Below are 17,132 nucleotides of genomic sequence, written 5' to 3' on the forward strand. Positions count from 1 at the left end.
TCCTGAATCCGAGGTTCGACTATCCGGCGTAGCCTCTTCTCCAGTACACCTGAATAGACCTTACCGGGAAGGCTGAGGAGTGTGATCCCACGATAGTTAGAACACACCCTCCGGTTCCCCTTCTTAAAGAGAGGAACCACCACCCCGGTCTGCCAATCCAGTGGTACCGCCCCCGATGTCCACGCGATGCTGCAGAGTCTTGTCAACCAAGACAGCCCCACAGCATCCAGAGCCTTAAGGAACCTACTCAGTGGCCTAGTGGACCTACTCAGTGGCCTAGTGGTTAGAGTGTCCGCCCTGAGATCGGTAGGTTGTGGGTTCAAACCCCGGCCGAGTCATACCAAAGACTATAAAAATGGGACCCATTACCTCCCTGCTTGGCACTCAGTATCAAGGGTTGGAATTGGGGGTTAAATCACCAAAAATGATTCCCGGGCGCTGCCACCGCTGCTGCCCACTGCTCCCCTCACCTCCCAGGGGGTGATCAAGGGTGATGGGTTAAGTGCAGAGAATAATTTCGCCACACCTAGTGTGTGTGACAATCATTGGTACTTTAACTTTAACTTTAACTTTAACTTTAACTCCGGGCGGATCTCATCTACCCCCGGGGCCTTGCCACCGAGGAGCTTTTTAACTACCTCAGCAACCTCAGCCCCAGAAATAGGAGAGCCCACCACAGACTCCCCAGGCACTGCTTCCTCATAGGAAGACGTGTTGGTGGGATTGAGGAGGTCTTCGAAGTATTCCCTCCACCGATCCACAACATCCGCAGTCGAGGTCAGCAGAACACCATCCTTGCCATACACGGTGTTGATAGTGCACTGCTTTCCCTTCCTGAGGCGGCGGATGGTGGTCCAGAATTGCTTCGAAGCCGTCCGGAAGTCGTTTTCCATGGCCTCACCGAACTCTGCTATTAGGTGCCGCCAAAAATAATTACTACGCCATTTCAACTTAAAGACAGCATAAGTCTGTTCTAGATGGTTAATAATAAATAGGTTAGTGTTTTTCGTACCTACCATTGTTCTCCGTTTGATTAAATTCAGTCGATCAAGCCTTTACTAACATTGCACCTTCTGAAATACCGTATTTTCCGGAGTATAAGTCGCTCTGGAGTATAAGTCGCACAGGCCGAAAATGCATAATAAAGAAGGGAAAAAACATATATAAGTCGCACTGGAGTATAATTCGCATTTTTGGGAGAAATTTATTTGATAAAACCCAACACCAAGAATAGACATTTGAAAGGCAATTTAAAATAAATAAAGAATAGTGAACAACAGGCTGAATAAGTGTACGTTATATGACGCATAAATAACCAACTGAGAACGTGCCTGGTATGTTAACGTAACATATTATGGTAAGAGTCATTCAAATAACTATAACATATAGAACATGCTATACGTTTACCAAACAATATGTCACTCCTAATCGCTAAATCCCATGAAATCTTATACGTCTAGTCTCTTACGTGAATGAGCTAAATAATATTATTTGATATTTTACGATAATGTGTTAATAATTTCACACATAAGTCGCTCCTGAGTATAAGTCGCACCCCCGGCCAAACTATGGAAAAAACTGCGACTTATAGTCCGAAAAATACGGTAATAAAAAACATTTATGATTCGTGCTGTTTTCGGATCAATATCTGTTTCAGCCAATAGTCAAGGCTCCAATGTTGGTATCGGTAATCGAATGTTATCATTTAAAGCAAAGAAACTGTTCAAAGTGTTCAAAAAGTACAAAGAAGAAGCATCTTGATAAACGTCTCGAACCATATTTAAAATAATCTTTTCATCTCGTAGGTGAACCATCAATTATTTAAATATGTATTTATGAGAACTTGAATTATAGTTTACTTATTTAATAATTGTTTACTTACTCAGTGTATACTTATTTATTTATTTACTCATTTAATTATTTACTGTTGTGTAGCAAATGGGTTAAAAACTGCTATAATACAAAAAGGGTCAGGTTTAAAAAAGCTCTGCTTCTTCCCACTCCATTTCGGACATGCTGTAATGAAACAACTGAAAATATGTAGTGTATTACATTGTAATTGTATGCATGTTCGAAATAAACTGACAACAACCAACCAAGAAACTGTCAATAAATGTGAGAAGAAATGCACACCACCGTCTTACGTTAATGGTGATGTATAAATATCAGTAAGCTACATTTACACCAACTTGTATAGTTTAGTTTGCCAAGGTACAAAAAGTGCCTTTGATTGCTAATTCCGGTGGTCAGTGCAAGTTGGCTAAACTGTGACGCTATAAACGACAACCCCTACTGGTTTTAAAGTCTTTGATCCAATTTTGTCCAGACTTTGTTAATGTAACTCACAAACAAACTTCAATTGAAATGTAGTCTTCTCAGTGAGGGTAAAGATCCGATGACTAATGTGCAAAGTAATACTTCATGGATCTTTGGATGGACAGGTTTTTTTTTTTTTAGACGTTTTTTTAACCCCAGGTGATTTGATATTTCTCTTTTTTTTTTTGCAGGACTTTTAGCCAAAAGAGGGCGTCTGTCGAGCGGGACTACGCCCAGGTAAGCAAACCTCCATGTGGTAAACAAAACAAAGCGTCACTACAGAAATTGTAGTGACCTCTCGCTATTGGGGCCCCCCTGCGAGCTTCCCCACAGACGTCAGAATGAATGCCCGAGAAAAAAAAAAACCTTCTCCTCCTCGGTGGTGTTGCGGCGTTTTCATCCCCGTGAGGAATGTCCAGTGCCAATGTGAAGAGAGGGGGGAGGCCGGTCTGTGGTCCGCCTAGCAACCCCAAATTGTCGTGTTTGCCCATCTGCATCATGAGGCGGAGAAGGAAGTGCCTCCGCCGGAGAGGTCACGCTCCGTGTTTGCTCGGACGTCTGCAGGATTACGTAAAAAAAACTTGTTGACCGATTTTCACAAACCTGCTTAACGGATGATGGACAGGAGGATTGCTGTGGTGAGGGTTGGGCTGTGTTAGAATTTTCTTCACCATTGGTCTAAACCACGTCTGATTGCTATTTACTTGGTCACAACCAGCAGAGGGCGCAATTTATATTAAGACCGACTAAATTGCTACCTAAACAGGCTACAAACATGACAATTGGGGCTGAAACGATTCCTTGGGTGATTGGAGTATCTCGATTACCAAAAAAAGATCAAGGATTTTTCTCCGCCTTGATGAATTGTTCATTTAATGGTGAAGCTTAGCGCATATTGTGCTAGTCGTGCAAGCTAAAACTGGTAATAGCATAGTTATTGTGTAATAGACATCCTGGCCTTGCTGACGTTCACTAAGTTCATAGAGTGCATGGTGACAGTAGATTGCTTGAAAATACAAGCATAACGATGTGAAATTGGAGTTTTAGATACAAATGGTTATTAGAAGGGATGTATATTGTGAGGATTTTATCGATGATACCATAATCAATATTCCTTATCGATACCGGCATTCATCAATACTCTTATCGGTGATCTGTGTAATTGGTGTGAGTAAAGATGTCAAAAAATGCATTTTTTATTTGCAGAAGAGGTTGTACACCACTAATATCATGTGACGTCTCACATTAGGGAAGGTTTTTTTTTTCAAACATTTGTTCTTTTAATCTTAGACAAGTCAACTGTGTTAGCAGTGCAAAGTGCAATTTAGTTATGTCATCATCTTGTACACACCCCACAGAGCCATCGCTCATTTTAATAACACTCAGCTGTAAATAATGGCATTCATGTGCAGAGCACAGACCTTTTACATGATTGATTGATTGATTTATTATTTATTATATTTCTTCATTCATTTATAGACAACTCTACACGACATCATTGTCTCCCCTGTCAATATCAGAGTTCGTTCTGCAAAAGGGTTATACCTACAAGCGTACATCTTATGGATAGGGACCCACAGTTAAAATATACATCATCATATAATATACAAAATTCAGTACAATACAATTCATTTGAAAATCTACCCACCCAATACCCATTTACAATTCCATACCAACCTACCAACAGGTTGACATTTATAAAGAAGGAATCTTTAAATCCACAAAATCAATCTCGATATCCTATTATTCAAATTTGAATAACAGTTTCATCATGAAGATTTGCGATAATTTTATCATACATACAGAGGTCAAGACCAACATTATGCGACTAACGTGAAATCCTCAGCCATATCATTTATATCATATAAATCAATACAATCAATTAGCATTTAAGCAAGGTGTGTTTTGATGCCACACAAATGCGATAGTGTGACATCAGACAGCAACTATTGACCTGTCAGCGGAGGCTATCTTGCTTCAGAGCAACTTTATGGATTATTGTATTACTTACATTTTTCACTTTTATTAGTGGATTAATTTTGGCCTGTGGATTACCGGGTTGCTGAAGCACGGTAGCGGCGGTCGGGAGTAAAGCGCGTTCACTTCAAACCGACACTAACTCTTATCAGCTTGCGTGACCTTGAGGAAGAAATATTGTTTTGCAAACTTTTGTGTGGCCTTGGTTCCATATTTGTCATTTTTCCAAGCTGATCATGGCATCATATCCGTGTTTTTTTATGCGTGGCAGTGGCACCTAAAGTGAATGTGACGGTGTGTCACAATTATGACGGAGAGCCGGATTGAAAAAATTCAGATAGCCGTATTATTTGTCCATAATCTTAACAGTCCTCCTGGACCGACCCAATTAGGAACCGGTACAAATAAAACGGTATTCTGTATGCATCCCTCGTTAATAACGCTAATTCTCAATTTGCTAACATACTCTACTTTCGGTTTTCGGGTTAAAACGCGATTTCACAATAAAGGTAATATGTCACTTTTTAGGTTTTAGGTCGTAATGTAATTTCACAATAAAATATACTCTAGTGCAGGGGTTTCCCAACTTTCCAGCGAGGGCTGCAGTGCATGCTGAACATTTTTATTAACGCGGGGGGGCCACATTTGTACATTTAAGGTGCTAAAACCAAATTAATGTACATCAGTATATGCTAAACCTTTTGGGGAAAAATAATATTATCCAAGCTCCTGTGTTATAGGTGACAAACTAAATAGTTGTTAGTAGGGCTGCAACTAACAACTTATTTGATAATCGATTAATCTGTTGATTATTACTTTGATTAATCGATTAATAATCGGATAAAAGAGACAAACTACATTTCTATCCTTTCCAGTATTTTATTGGAAAAAAACCAGCATACTGGCACCATACTTATTTTGATTATTGTTTCTCAGCTGTTTGTAAATGTTGCAGTTTATAAATAAAGGTTTATAAAAAATAAAAATAAAAGTAAAACTAAGTAGCCTATGCGCATGCGCATATCATAGATCTAACGAATCGATGACTAAATTAATCGCTACTATTTTTATAATCGATTTTAATCGATTTAATCGATTAGTTGTTGCAGCCCTAGTTGTTAGTGATATATATCTCTTTAATGATGAATTTATTTCATTTTCAGAACATGTCGCGGGACAATAGAAATCAAGTTGCAGGCCGAAAATAGCCCCTAGTCTGCACTTTGGAAACCCCTGCTCTATAGCGTAATGATGATAATAGTTAAGGGAACTGGCTGTAAATATGCAAGTGGATGTGATTAATGTGTACATTTGATGCTGTTTCTCAAGTCAATGGCAATGTACTTTATTTGGATTAGAAATAAGAGTAGTTAAAAACCTCTGAAAAAGAAGTGGTCAGCATAGGCGACCTGACGCAACCGTCATCTAGACATGTTTTGAATTTATTGTTGTTGACAGACACCTTGCGGGGCTTTGAACCACACAACAAAATGAATGTTCTGCACTTGCATGATCGCTGAGCAATTCATATTTTGGCCTATTTAACGTCTTAATTTTTTCTTGTGTATTTATAATTGCTCCTTAACCATACAAAAATGTGATTTCTCCGTTTACCCGATTAATACAAATAATTTTCTGTAGAATATCCGATTAAAAAAATATTTGTTAGCTGCTGATCAAAGAAATTGAAAAAAAAAATGTTGCTGTAAATATTGCAATACCATGCACAGCTAAAACTCAAAAAATTATATTCAAAATCAGCAATTCAACTACAAATGTGAAACTAATGTGATCATTTCTTACAAAGTGAAATATTTCAAACGTTTGTTATAATTTTGACGATCACGTTTTACGGTTTTTGAAAACCTAAACTTTTCGAAAATTTTCAATTCGAGGTTCTCTTAGGCTGCAGACCATTATCATCAAAATTACATGAAAATAAGTTTTGAAATATCCTAAGTTGCAAGTTATGAGCCTATGTCACATCTTAGTTTCACCTTGTAAATCTAATTTCTGGTATAAACTAACCTTTGCACGATATTCAAATGTTATGAGTTTCACCTGTATACCATACTTGCTTCAAAGTCAATGCAGTGAGGTTCTTGAAGTCAGCGCATCAACACGTCTGAATATCCTCAGCCTTACAAACGGATCTTTTTACTTTTGGAGCTTGCTTTTCCACTTGGAAATGTATTTGGGGAAAAAGGTTTCGCCTTTGTGCGCTTTGTGTTTTATTGTTTTACTGTAAATTCAATCCAAAGGACACATTTCTCGGCTGGCATCACAGTGGCCTGTAAAAGTTGTCCGCCCTCATATTGTTTCTTCCTGGTGCAGCCTCCGCAACGGGTCGCAGCAAGCGTCTTTGGAAAGAAGAACAATGTGCTGAAATGAAGACTAGCCTCAGAGTTGTTTAGAAGAAAACGGAGTCATACATGATGCATTTTTTTTCATGTGTGATCATCTTAAAAGTGTTTTTTCTACGCTCGGGAACGAAAAGTGAGTCTGAAAGATTGGCTTGTGCCACAATCAATCGGCCACTTTTAGCTCCTCGTACACCTGTGAGCTGCTTCAGCCAGCAGGGGGATTGCTATTCCCATCACTGCGAACCATTAAAATGACCTCCTCTGTTTGGCTCTTCCTTCTCCTCCAAGCGCTCTTATTCAGATGTGTCCGCTTCGCCCAGTTCAGTCGAGCATTCTCGCGTCACTCCCACAAAGGGCCAGTTTGTCGCGGTTCTCCGGGCTTGGCACCGAGACTATCGGGTTCAGAGGGGTCTCGACCAACTCAGGACCTACCTAAATGTATCCCATAAAAATGAGTACATTGCCCTCACTTTTAAAGAGCCTTTTTATCATCAATTCTGGAATGGAAACCCTTTACAAAGTAAGGATGTCAGATATTTGCTTTTTTACCGATATCCTATATGTATGCGGATATTGCACTTCATTTCCGATACCGATATATTCCGAAAACCAGTGGCGGGCCGTGCGTTTCCCACCCAGGCCTTCAGTGATGTCAGACTTCACTGATTGCCTCTCAAAATACCATCATTGATGTCACCACATGACCATTGCTGGAGAAATACTATACAGAAACACATTTACGCACTACTGGGCATTGTACAAAAATAGGTTATTTTCTGGCGCATTTAAAAATCAATAAACCCACATCAGCAATTAAAACATATCTTATGTGGTACTGTCAAAATTAAAATTGCAGAATTGTTAAAAAATAAAGAAATAAAATATCTGAACTCACATTTCATCGCCGGGACAGCTGAACTAGCTTCCGGGGTTGGCCGACATCGTCTCACAAGATGTAGTTTCTCTGTAAATATCCTTCTTGAAAATTGCCTTGCAAATATATGTGTTGTCTTGTCTAATCATAAAAGATGCAGACGAGGCGTGTTGGCTGAGTTCTTAAAGTTTACTCCACAGCGTGCTCATCAAAAACATCCAGCTGCCGGCATGTCTACATTCAACAACCGAAACGAGGCTACTGCGCATGCTCTTCACTACTGTGGCATGCTGGGTAATGGAGTTCTTATGTTACCTAGCTCATAACATCACAATATATATCTGCCTTGGGCCAGCTAGAAGGCATTACTGACAACAACTCGTGATCTGATTGGCTATCGCAACAGTCTGTCAAATGTTTGTGTTCGTTCACTTACAGTGCACGGACACCCGCATTGTTGATTCTTAAGGCCCCTGGCAGATTTCGTACAACATGGCAACATAAGCTAGCTGAATTCTGATTGGATACAAACTCTATAACCTAAAAGCAACAGCGCTGGAAGGAGCATAATATGACATGAAGAGAATATGAATACTTTTAGATATTTAGGGAAGGTAAATGAATAATTTATTTTATCTTTAATTATGATTATGATTTCTGGTTATGTTAGGCCAGCAGAGAAGGCCTTGCTGGCCCTGACAGCACACCACTGCCGGAAACCAATGTCGGGTGACCTGTGGTGTAAAATAAACAGCTTTTTTTATTTTCACAAATAAACACCGCAATGGGTAGCGGGGGTGGGGGGTGTATATTGTAGCGTCCCGGAAGAGTTAGTGCTGCAAGGGGTTCTGGGTATTTGTTCTGTTGTGTTTATGTTGTGTTATGGTGCGGATGTTTTCCCGAAATGTGTTTGTCATTCTTGCTTGGTGTGGGTTCACAGTGTGGTGCATATTTCTAACAGTGTTAAAGTTGTTTATACGGCCACCCTCAGTGTGACCTGTATGGCTGTTGACCAAGTATGTGTGAGACAAGCCGTGGTTATTATGTGATTGGGCCGGCACGCAAAGGCAGTGCCTTTAAGGTTTATTGGCGCTCTGTACTTCTCCCTACGTCAGTGTACCACTCCGTACAGCGGCGTTTTAAAAAGTCATACATTTTACTTTTTGAAACCGATACCGATAATTTCCGATATTACATTTTAAAGCATTTATCGGACGATAATATCGGCAGCCTGATATTATCGGACATCTCTAATTTAAACAGTGTTACGTAAAGCAACAACTCGGCTAGCCGAAATTAAAGAAAGCAAATGTGGGCAAAATCTAAACAAAAAGGCAGCAAACATCAATGAAACAATGTTGACATCTATAGTTGTATTTTGATAAAGACGGGGGAAAACACGCATACTCAATATACTATACACTATACGATGCATGATTTACCCGGAGAGTCCCAGCCACACACAAAAAAGTTGTAGACCTCCATGCTTGTTCAAGTTTTCATCTGTTTTGTCTTTTAGAATGTCAACTGGAGATAGTTCGGCATGGATTATACGTCGGTCCCGTTGACCGACGTATAATCCTTGAGATTACTTGACAAATCTTATTTTGATAACATATATGGATAGATTCTATTGCATCGTTTGATTTTTTTGCTCGTGTCTGCTTTTAATGGTAAGATCTAGACCCCTTGCGTACTCAAATAGTCCGCACTCTGTTTGCTGCACAGTAGCCATGTTTGTCTTGTGGTCCACCACTTGGTTCACTTCTGTTCAAAACTCAAGTGTCCGATTACAACCTATACTAAGTCCCTTACAGGAATGTGCGATATCGCACCAATTCACACAAGTTCAACCAATCCCAGTGAATTATGCGCGACCTCGCCACTTTGTCTCTCCGCAACTTTCCCGCAAAATTGGCCAATCTGACTAACAGGAACACTTAAAACTAGAGATGTCCGATAATATCGGACTGCCGATAATATCGGCCGATAAATGCTTTAAAATGTAATATCGGAAATTATCGGTATCGGTTTCAAAAAGTAAAATGTATGACTTTTTAAAACGCAGCTGTACGGAGTAGTACACGGACGTAGGGAGAAGTACAGAGCAGTTGCGTCTCCCAGTCATACTTGCCAACCCTCCCGATTTTCCCGGGAGACTCTCGAATTTCAGTGCCCCTCCCGAAAATCTCCCGGGGCAACCATTCTCCCGAATTTCTCCCCATTTCCACCCAGGCAACAATATTGGGGGCGTGCCTTAAAGGCACTGCCTTTGCGTGCCGGCCCAATCACATAATATCTACGGCTTTTCACACAAGTGAATGCAAGGCATACTCCATACAGGTCACACTGAGGGTGTCCGTATAAACACACTGTTTATACGGCCACCCTTTAACACTGTTACAAATATGCGCCACACTGTGAACCCACACCAAACAAGAATGATAAACACATTTCGGGAGAACATCCGCACCGTAACACAACATAAACACAACAGGACAAATACCCAGAACCCCTTGCAGCACTAACTCCTCCGGGACGCTACAATATACACCCCCCGCTACTCCCTACCCCCCCACCTCAACCCCGCCCACTTCAACCATCTCATGCTCTCTCAGGGAGAGCACGTCCCAAATTCCAAGCTGCTGTTTTGAGGCATGTTAAAAAAAAGAATGCACTTTGTGACTTCAATAATAAATATGGCTGTGCCATGTTGGCATTTTTTTCCATAACTTGAGTTGATTTATTTTGGAAAACCTTGTGACATTGTTTAATGCATCACAACAAAATTAGGCATAATAGTGTGTTAATTCCACGACTGTATATATCGGAATCGGTAATTAAGAGTTGGACAATATCGGAATAATCGGATATCGGCAAAAAAGCCATTATCGGACATCTCTACTTAAAACATTGAGCGATTCAATCTTATTAGATTTGCAACTTTTGCCGCAACTTTCTAGAAAAAAGCTTTTGCCAATTCAGGCCTTTTAAGTCGCAGCGATCACAAAAAAGCAGCGAAATCCCAGAGGGCCTGTATACTACTACTGTATATGGTGAGCTGTACACTGACTACTCAAAAGTATTTCCAAGTTGAATTTCTATAGTATTGTCCCTTGAGAATGTCACAAACATGCATGCTGAAATGTGAGATACTGTGGTCCATCAGTCAGACCTGGTTATATTTCTTCCTTTTAAATGTTTACTCTCTTCTGCTATTTTGGTTCCCGTACGGTTAACCTCACCGTGTGGCCGACGTGCAGGATTTCAACATATCTTCAGGGCTCGATTTGGCCTCCCATGAATTAAGGTTTTCTCCCCCAACCGTCTTACCCACCTAAAATGAGTTGGGCAAAAAAAAAAAGGGTGAAAGAGTGCACGCAGTTTAAGCACAGAGATGACAGCTTCCTATATACTATAAAGTAGGGATTTTCAACCGGTGGTCCCTGACCCCCAGGGGTCCACCAAGGTACGGCAGGGGGAGTCGTGAAATTAAATACACATTAACATTGATCCGACTCGCTTTAGTGTAGATTAGAATTGGCAGTGGCATGGCTACCTTACTCAAATCCGCATTTTCAACATTCATTTTTAAAATATCACTTCCACATTTTTTAAAATGAAATATATAAAAAAAATTATGATCGCAACAAAGTGTGTTAAACGCTCTCCTCAGCCGCAGGTAATCGCTGTTCCTCTTGCCTAAACACTGCGCTGAGTTGCAGGACAGGGAGACAATCAGGAGCACCGAAACAAGCTCGCAAGTTAGCATAGTTTGCTTCCTCTCGCTGGCTGACTTGTTGTCGCCTGCGTTTGCTCACCGAGCCAAAACGTTGACGGCTGTCTACTTTGCTGCTAATCATATTTGGATGATTATAACAACCCGAACACTGTTTGTTACGAACCAGTTGAAGTTGTAGAGTATTTACCGTATTAGAAGCCAGGAAGAAGGTATATTTTTGACGTGACTGATTGTAAACAAATATTACCTCAGGGGGCGTGGCTACAGCATAGAGTTGCCAAATTGGAAATGTTCTCGGAGTTCTTTGCATGCATGTTATAGAATTTTACATTACATTTTCGATGATAATAATGGTAGTACATTTTTTACTTGTGGTACATCAACGTGTACATGTAAGTGTCAAAAAGACAGCCAAAAAAGGTTGGTAGATGAGAATACATCAAAAAATTTAATACAGTGTTAAAATGTACCCAATTGCAGGAAATGTGGTCTTGATTATTATTTTTTTTCGGGGTTTAGCAGCACTTAGTGCTAATAGAAAATTTCCTCTTTTTTCCCCCTCCTCCAGGCCCTGCAGAAGTTGGCCAATCAGTACCTAAAGAGGGAATGGCCAGAAAGCCCGTCAGAAGAAGAAGCGGATCACAGGTGAGGCAAAGCGGGAGGATTATTATGTGTCCTCTTCTTACACATCGTGAAGCTCTGCACGTCTCTTTTAATCCCCCAATTGCTCCATTAGGGCCGCAAACTTCCTCTCCGTGCAGAAATACTCACACACTGTTGCTTCAGCTGTGTATAACAACTGTGTGTGTGTGTGTGTGTGTGTGTGTGTGTGTGTGTGTGTGTGTGTGTGTGTGTGTGTGTGTGTGTGTGTGTGTGTGTGTGTGTGTGTTTGGCACAGGAACATGTATTGCGTATGGAGGGACTACTTGGAGGGTACAGTCCAGGTCACCCAGTCTAGGATCAGCGCCTGCGACAACTACAAAGTGCAGGTGGCCGACCCGGCCAAGACGGCGAGGCTGCAGAAGGAGCAGCAGCTGCGTAAGGTAAAGCACAACGCGGCATCAAGGGTCAATCTCACAACGTGAGCTCGGGTTTCTGACACTTGTGTTACCCGAGCCGTCCAACTATTTGGACAGCTTCTCTAACGCCGTTTAGGTCAGGTGTCCGTCCCCGCTTCCTGTAGGGTCCAACTAGGTCAAGTGCGACTCTGCTGCATTGTTAAAAGCTCATTTACGACCAAGCTGCTTAACCCCTTTAAAGCCTGGCTCTTCAATTGGCCGCCCGCGGGCCAAATGTGGCACGGGAATGACATCAAATCACGGTTTGGTCAGGAGCTACTAACATTTTTGTAGCAGATTCCTGAAAAACTCTTGTCATATGGAGGATCTTTGACTAGCAGTTTTGCTTGTACAATGTGTTCTTTAAAACAGTAGAACGCTCCTCTCATATTGAGGATCTGTGCTGTTATTACGCACCTACTGCAAAAATGCTGCTGTCATATCGAAGATCTTTGCCTAGCGATTTTGGTTGGAGCTCATCATTTTTGCAGTTGGTCTCAAAAACAGCACTGCTCCTGTCTGTTAGAGGATATTCGACTTGCGTTTTTGCAGTTGATCCTTAAAGGGGAACATTATCACCAGACCTATGTAAGCGTCAATATATACCTTGATGTTGCAGAAAAAAGACCATATATTTTTTTAACCGATTCCCGAACTCTAAATGGGTGAATTTTGGTGAATTAAACGCCTTTCTAATATTCGCTCTCGGAGCGATGACGTCACAACGTGGCGTCACATCGGGAAGCAATGCGCCATTTTCTCAAACACCGAGTCAAATCAGCTCTGTTATTTTCCGTTTTTTCGACTGTTTTCCGTACCTTGGAGACATCATGCCTCGTCGGTGTGTTGTCGGAGGGTGTAACAACACGAACAGGGACGGATTCAAGTTGCACCAGTGGCCCAAAGATGCGAAAGTGGCAAGAAATTGGACGTTTGTTCCGCACACTTTACCGAAGAAAGCTATGCTAGGACAGAGATGGCAAGAATGTGTGGATATCCTGCGACACTCAAAGCAGATGCATTTCCAACGATAAAGTCAAAAAAATCTGCCGCCAGACCCCCATTGAATCTGCCGTAGTGTGTGAGCAATTCAGGGACAAAGGACCTCGGTAGCACGGCAAGCAGACGAGCGAGCTAAACCCCCTATCGACCCTAGCTTCCCTGGCCTGCTGACATCAACTCCAAAACTGGACAGATCAGCTTTCAGGAAAAGAGAGCGGATGAGGGTATGTCTCCAGAATGTATTAATTGATGAAAATTGGGCTGTCTGCACTCTCAAAGTGCATGTTGTTGCCAAATGTATTTCATATGCTGTAAACCTAGTTCATATTTGTTAGTTTCCTTTAATGCCAAACAAACACATACCAATCGTTGGTTAGAAGGCGATCGCCGAATTCGTCCTCGCTTTCTCCCGTGTCGCTGGCTGTTGTGTCGTTTTCGTCGTTTTCGCTTGCTTACGGTTCAAACCGATATGGCTCAATAGCTTCAGTTTCTTCTTCAATTTCGTTTTCGCTACCTGCCTCCACACTACAACCATCCGTTTCAATACATTCGTAATCTGTGGAATCGCTTAAGCCGCTGAAATCCGAGTCTGAATCCGAGCTAATGTCGCTATAGCTTGCTGTTCTTTCCGCCATGTTTGTTTGTGTTGGCTTCACTATGTGACGTCACAGGAAAATGGACGGGTGGTTAAAATCAGGCACTTTGAAGCTTTTTTTAGGGATATTGCGTGATGGGTAAAATTTTGAAAAAAACTTCGAAAAATATAATAAGCCACTGGGAACTGATTTTTAATGGTTTTAGCCATTCTGAAATTGTGATAATGTTCCCCTTTAAAATCATAACAGCAGTGTTTATGTCATACAGATGATCTTTGACTAGCATTCTTAATAGTCGTTTCTTAAAAACAGCCGTGTTTCTGTCATATAGATTATCTTTGACACACATTTTTAGTAGTAGCTTCTTAGAAACAGCTGTGTTTATAAAGTATAGAAGATCTTTGATGAGCTTTTTAAATAGTAGCTCCTTAGAAACAGCAGTGTTTCTGTCATATAGATTTTGATTTGATTTTTATTAAGGGTCCCCATTAGCTGGTTGCCTCAACAACCCACTAGTCTTCCTGGTGTCCACAATTCAATATAATTACAAGTAAAAGCATATAATTATAACTACACAATACAGAAGAAAAATACAAATAAAATCATCAATAAGAAAACAAGCAAACAATTTACAGTCACAGAATAATAATTACCATATAAATATAACTACACAATATAAAACCAAACAAATCATCAACGAGCAAACTAATTTACAGACTCAGATAAAATATTAGTTTCCTTTTAAAAACCTGTTTACTTTCAATGCCGGTGAGAATTTGAGGCAGGTTATTCCAGAGCGATAAAGATCTATAAATAAAAGATTTCCGCAAAGCATTCTTCCTGGGACGAGGGAGTACAAAATGCTCCTCACTGGACGCCCTGGTATTATGATTATTCATAGTGCTACTGTGAACTATTTGGGCCATGAGAAAAGCAGGAGTTTTACTACCGGTTACTGATTTGAACAATATACGAGTATTAGCTGACAACATGTTCTGCACTGTTAGCCAGGAAAGAGAAGCATGCATTTGGTTCACATTGGTTCTTAGTGAACAACCAAGAACCAGCCTTGCTGCCCTATTCTGGACAATCTGGAGCTTACTGATCTCACCACTTGCAGCAGACGCCCAGACTGTAGAACAATAGTCAAGATGACACAAGACTAAACTCTTAACAATCTGACAAAGAAGAGGTGGATCAACAAAAGCAGCACATTTCCTGGAAATACCAACAGCCCTTCCCATCTTTGTAACTATATCACTGATATGTTTTGACCAGGGTAGAGTGCAGTCCAGCATCACTCCAAGGAGCTTGGCACTTCTGACCTGTTGAACTGTTGAAATACCTAGCCTCAGATCCAACTTTGGGTCACAAGATAACCCTTGCCTAGTCCCCAATATAATACTTTTTGTTTTTGAGATGTAAAGGACAAGTCTGTTACATACTGTCAAGTCATGCACAGCTTTTAGTTCCTTACTCAATACTACATTAAGTACACTGCATGATGGTGCAGCATGATATAAGGTTGCATCATCAGCATAAAGAACCAATCTTGCACGCCTTTTGGGGAATCTAGAAAAAAGTAAAGGTCCTAGGCAACTTCCCTGTGGAACACCACAATCCAAACTTCTGCTATTAGACAAGCTGCCATTAAGATACACCTGTTGTGATCTTGAGGACAAATAGCTCTGTATCCACATTAAAGCCGAAGTATTAAAACCATAACATTTAAGTTTCTCAATTAAAAGAGAGTGGTCAATCATGTCAAATGCAGCACTAAAATCTAACAGCACAGCACCAACCAACATAGAATTATCTATAGCATTAAGCCAATCGTCCGTCATTTGTATAAGAGCAGTGGACGTAGAGTGGCCCGTTCTATATGCATGTTGAGAATCAGTTGCTAGCCCATTTGATTAAAAGTCAGCTTGAATTTGTGCATACACACATTTCTCCAGTATTTTACATAAACCAGGTAGGATGCTTATTGGTCTAGAATTGCCCTCATTGAAAGCCAATTCGGTATCCTTATGTAGAGGAGTAACCTTAGCCACCTTCCATATCTTTGGACACAGGCCCACTTGTAAACATTTATTAAAAATACGACAAACAGGCACTGATATGATACCAGCAGTCATTTTCAGTAATTTACTATCCAGGTGGTCTACACCAGCTACTTTGTTGTCCGGAAGAGAGTGTAGTAACCTCTCAACCTCACTGACTTCAACCTGATGAAAATTGAATTCACAGTCCTTATCATCCTTTATAATATTCCTAATGAGGTCAGCAGATTTGTTGTTATTGGATATATGCATACCATGCCTTAATTGAGATATTTGGCAACATAATAGTTATATAGATTGATCTTTGACAAGCATTTGTAGTAGTAGCTTCTTAAAAACAGCTGTGTTTCTGTAATATAGAAGATCTTTGACGAGCCCTAGTAGCTTCTTAAAAACAGCAGTGTTTATGTGGTATAGAAGATCTTTGACTAGCATTTTTGTAGTAGCGTCTTAAAAACAGCAGTGATTCTGCCGTATAGAAGAACTTTGACTGGCATTTTTAGTAGTAGGTTATTAAAACCAGCATATTGCTCATCGTTTTTGCATTAGGTCTTTAAAAACAGCAGTGTTTCTGTCAGAAAGAAGATCTTCGACTCACGCGTTTGCAGTAGGTCCTTTCAAAAAGCAGTGTTTCTTTCATACAAAAGATCTTTGGCTAAAATTTTTAGTAGTAGGTTATTAAAACCAGCAAAGTGTACATCGTTTTATCAGTTAGTCATTAAAACATCACTGTTTCTGTTGCGTTCTGGTGATTGTGGCAGGAAAGTGCAGGAAGAAGCCCTTTTTAATGGGGAAAACGCATGTAACACTAAAAACAAAAAAATGTGCAACTGTGAAGTGCACAAAGAGAAAACAAACATATGAAGGGCCAAGCAAGCAAAGCAAAAAGCACAATGATCCAGCACTGTCCAGGCATTAATAAAAGAGTCCTGGTTGGCAAACCGGGACAGGTGAGGAACAAGCAAAGTGATGGCAAATGGAGACAAAAAGGAAGTGGAAACAAAAATAAGAGCGCTTGAGAGGAAATTAAACAAAATACCAGAATAATAAATGTCATGAGAGACATGACAGTTTCTGTCATAGCTAAGATCTATGATTTGCAATTTTAGCATTTATTAAAGGTTAGTTTATTAAAACTAGT

At 40.5% G+C, this 17,132-nt stretch overlaps 1 protein-coding gene across 2 annotated transcripts in view; it reads left to right on the plus strand.

The window, feature by feature from the left end:
* The window catches only part of LOC133607797 (F-BAR and double SH3 domains protein 2-like), a 59,990-nt gene that overhangs the window by 12,920 nt on the left and 29,938 nt on the right, over positions 1-17,132 (plus strand). For both annotated transcript variants that reach the window (XM_061962760.2, XM_061962759.2), the window contains exons 3-5: positions 2,508-2,553; positions 11,841-11,917; positions 12,171-12,315. In XM_061962760.2, coding sequence (XP_061818744.2) covers positions 2,508-2,553; positions 11,841-11,917; positions 12,171-12,315 — 268 coding nt within the window. The remainder of the gene's footprint in view (positions 1-2,507; positions 2,554-11,840; positions 11,918-12,170; positions 12,316-17,132) is intronic.

Source organism: Nerophis lumbriciformis, linkage group LG09 (assembly GCF_033978685.3).
Source record: "Nerophis lumbriciformis linkage group LG09, RoL_Nlum_v2.1, whole genome shotgun sequence".
NCBI lineage: Eukaryota > Metazoa > Chordata > Actinopteri > Syngnathiformes > Syngnathidae > Nerophis > Nerophis lumbriciformis.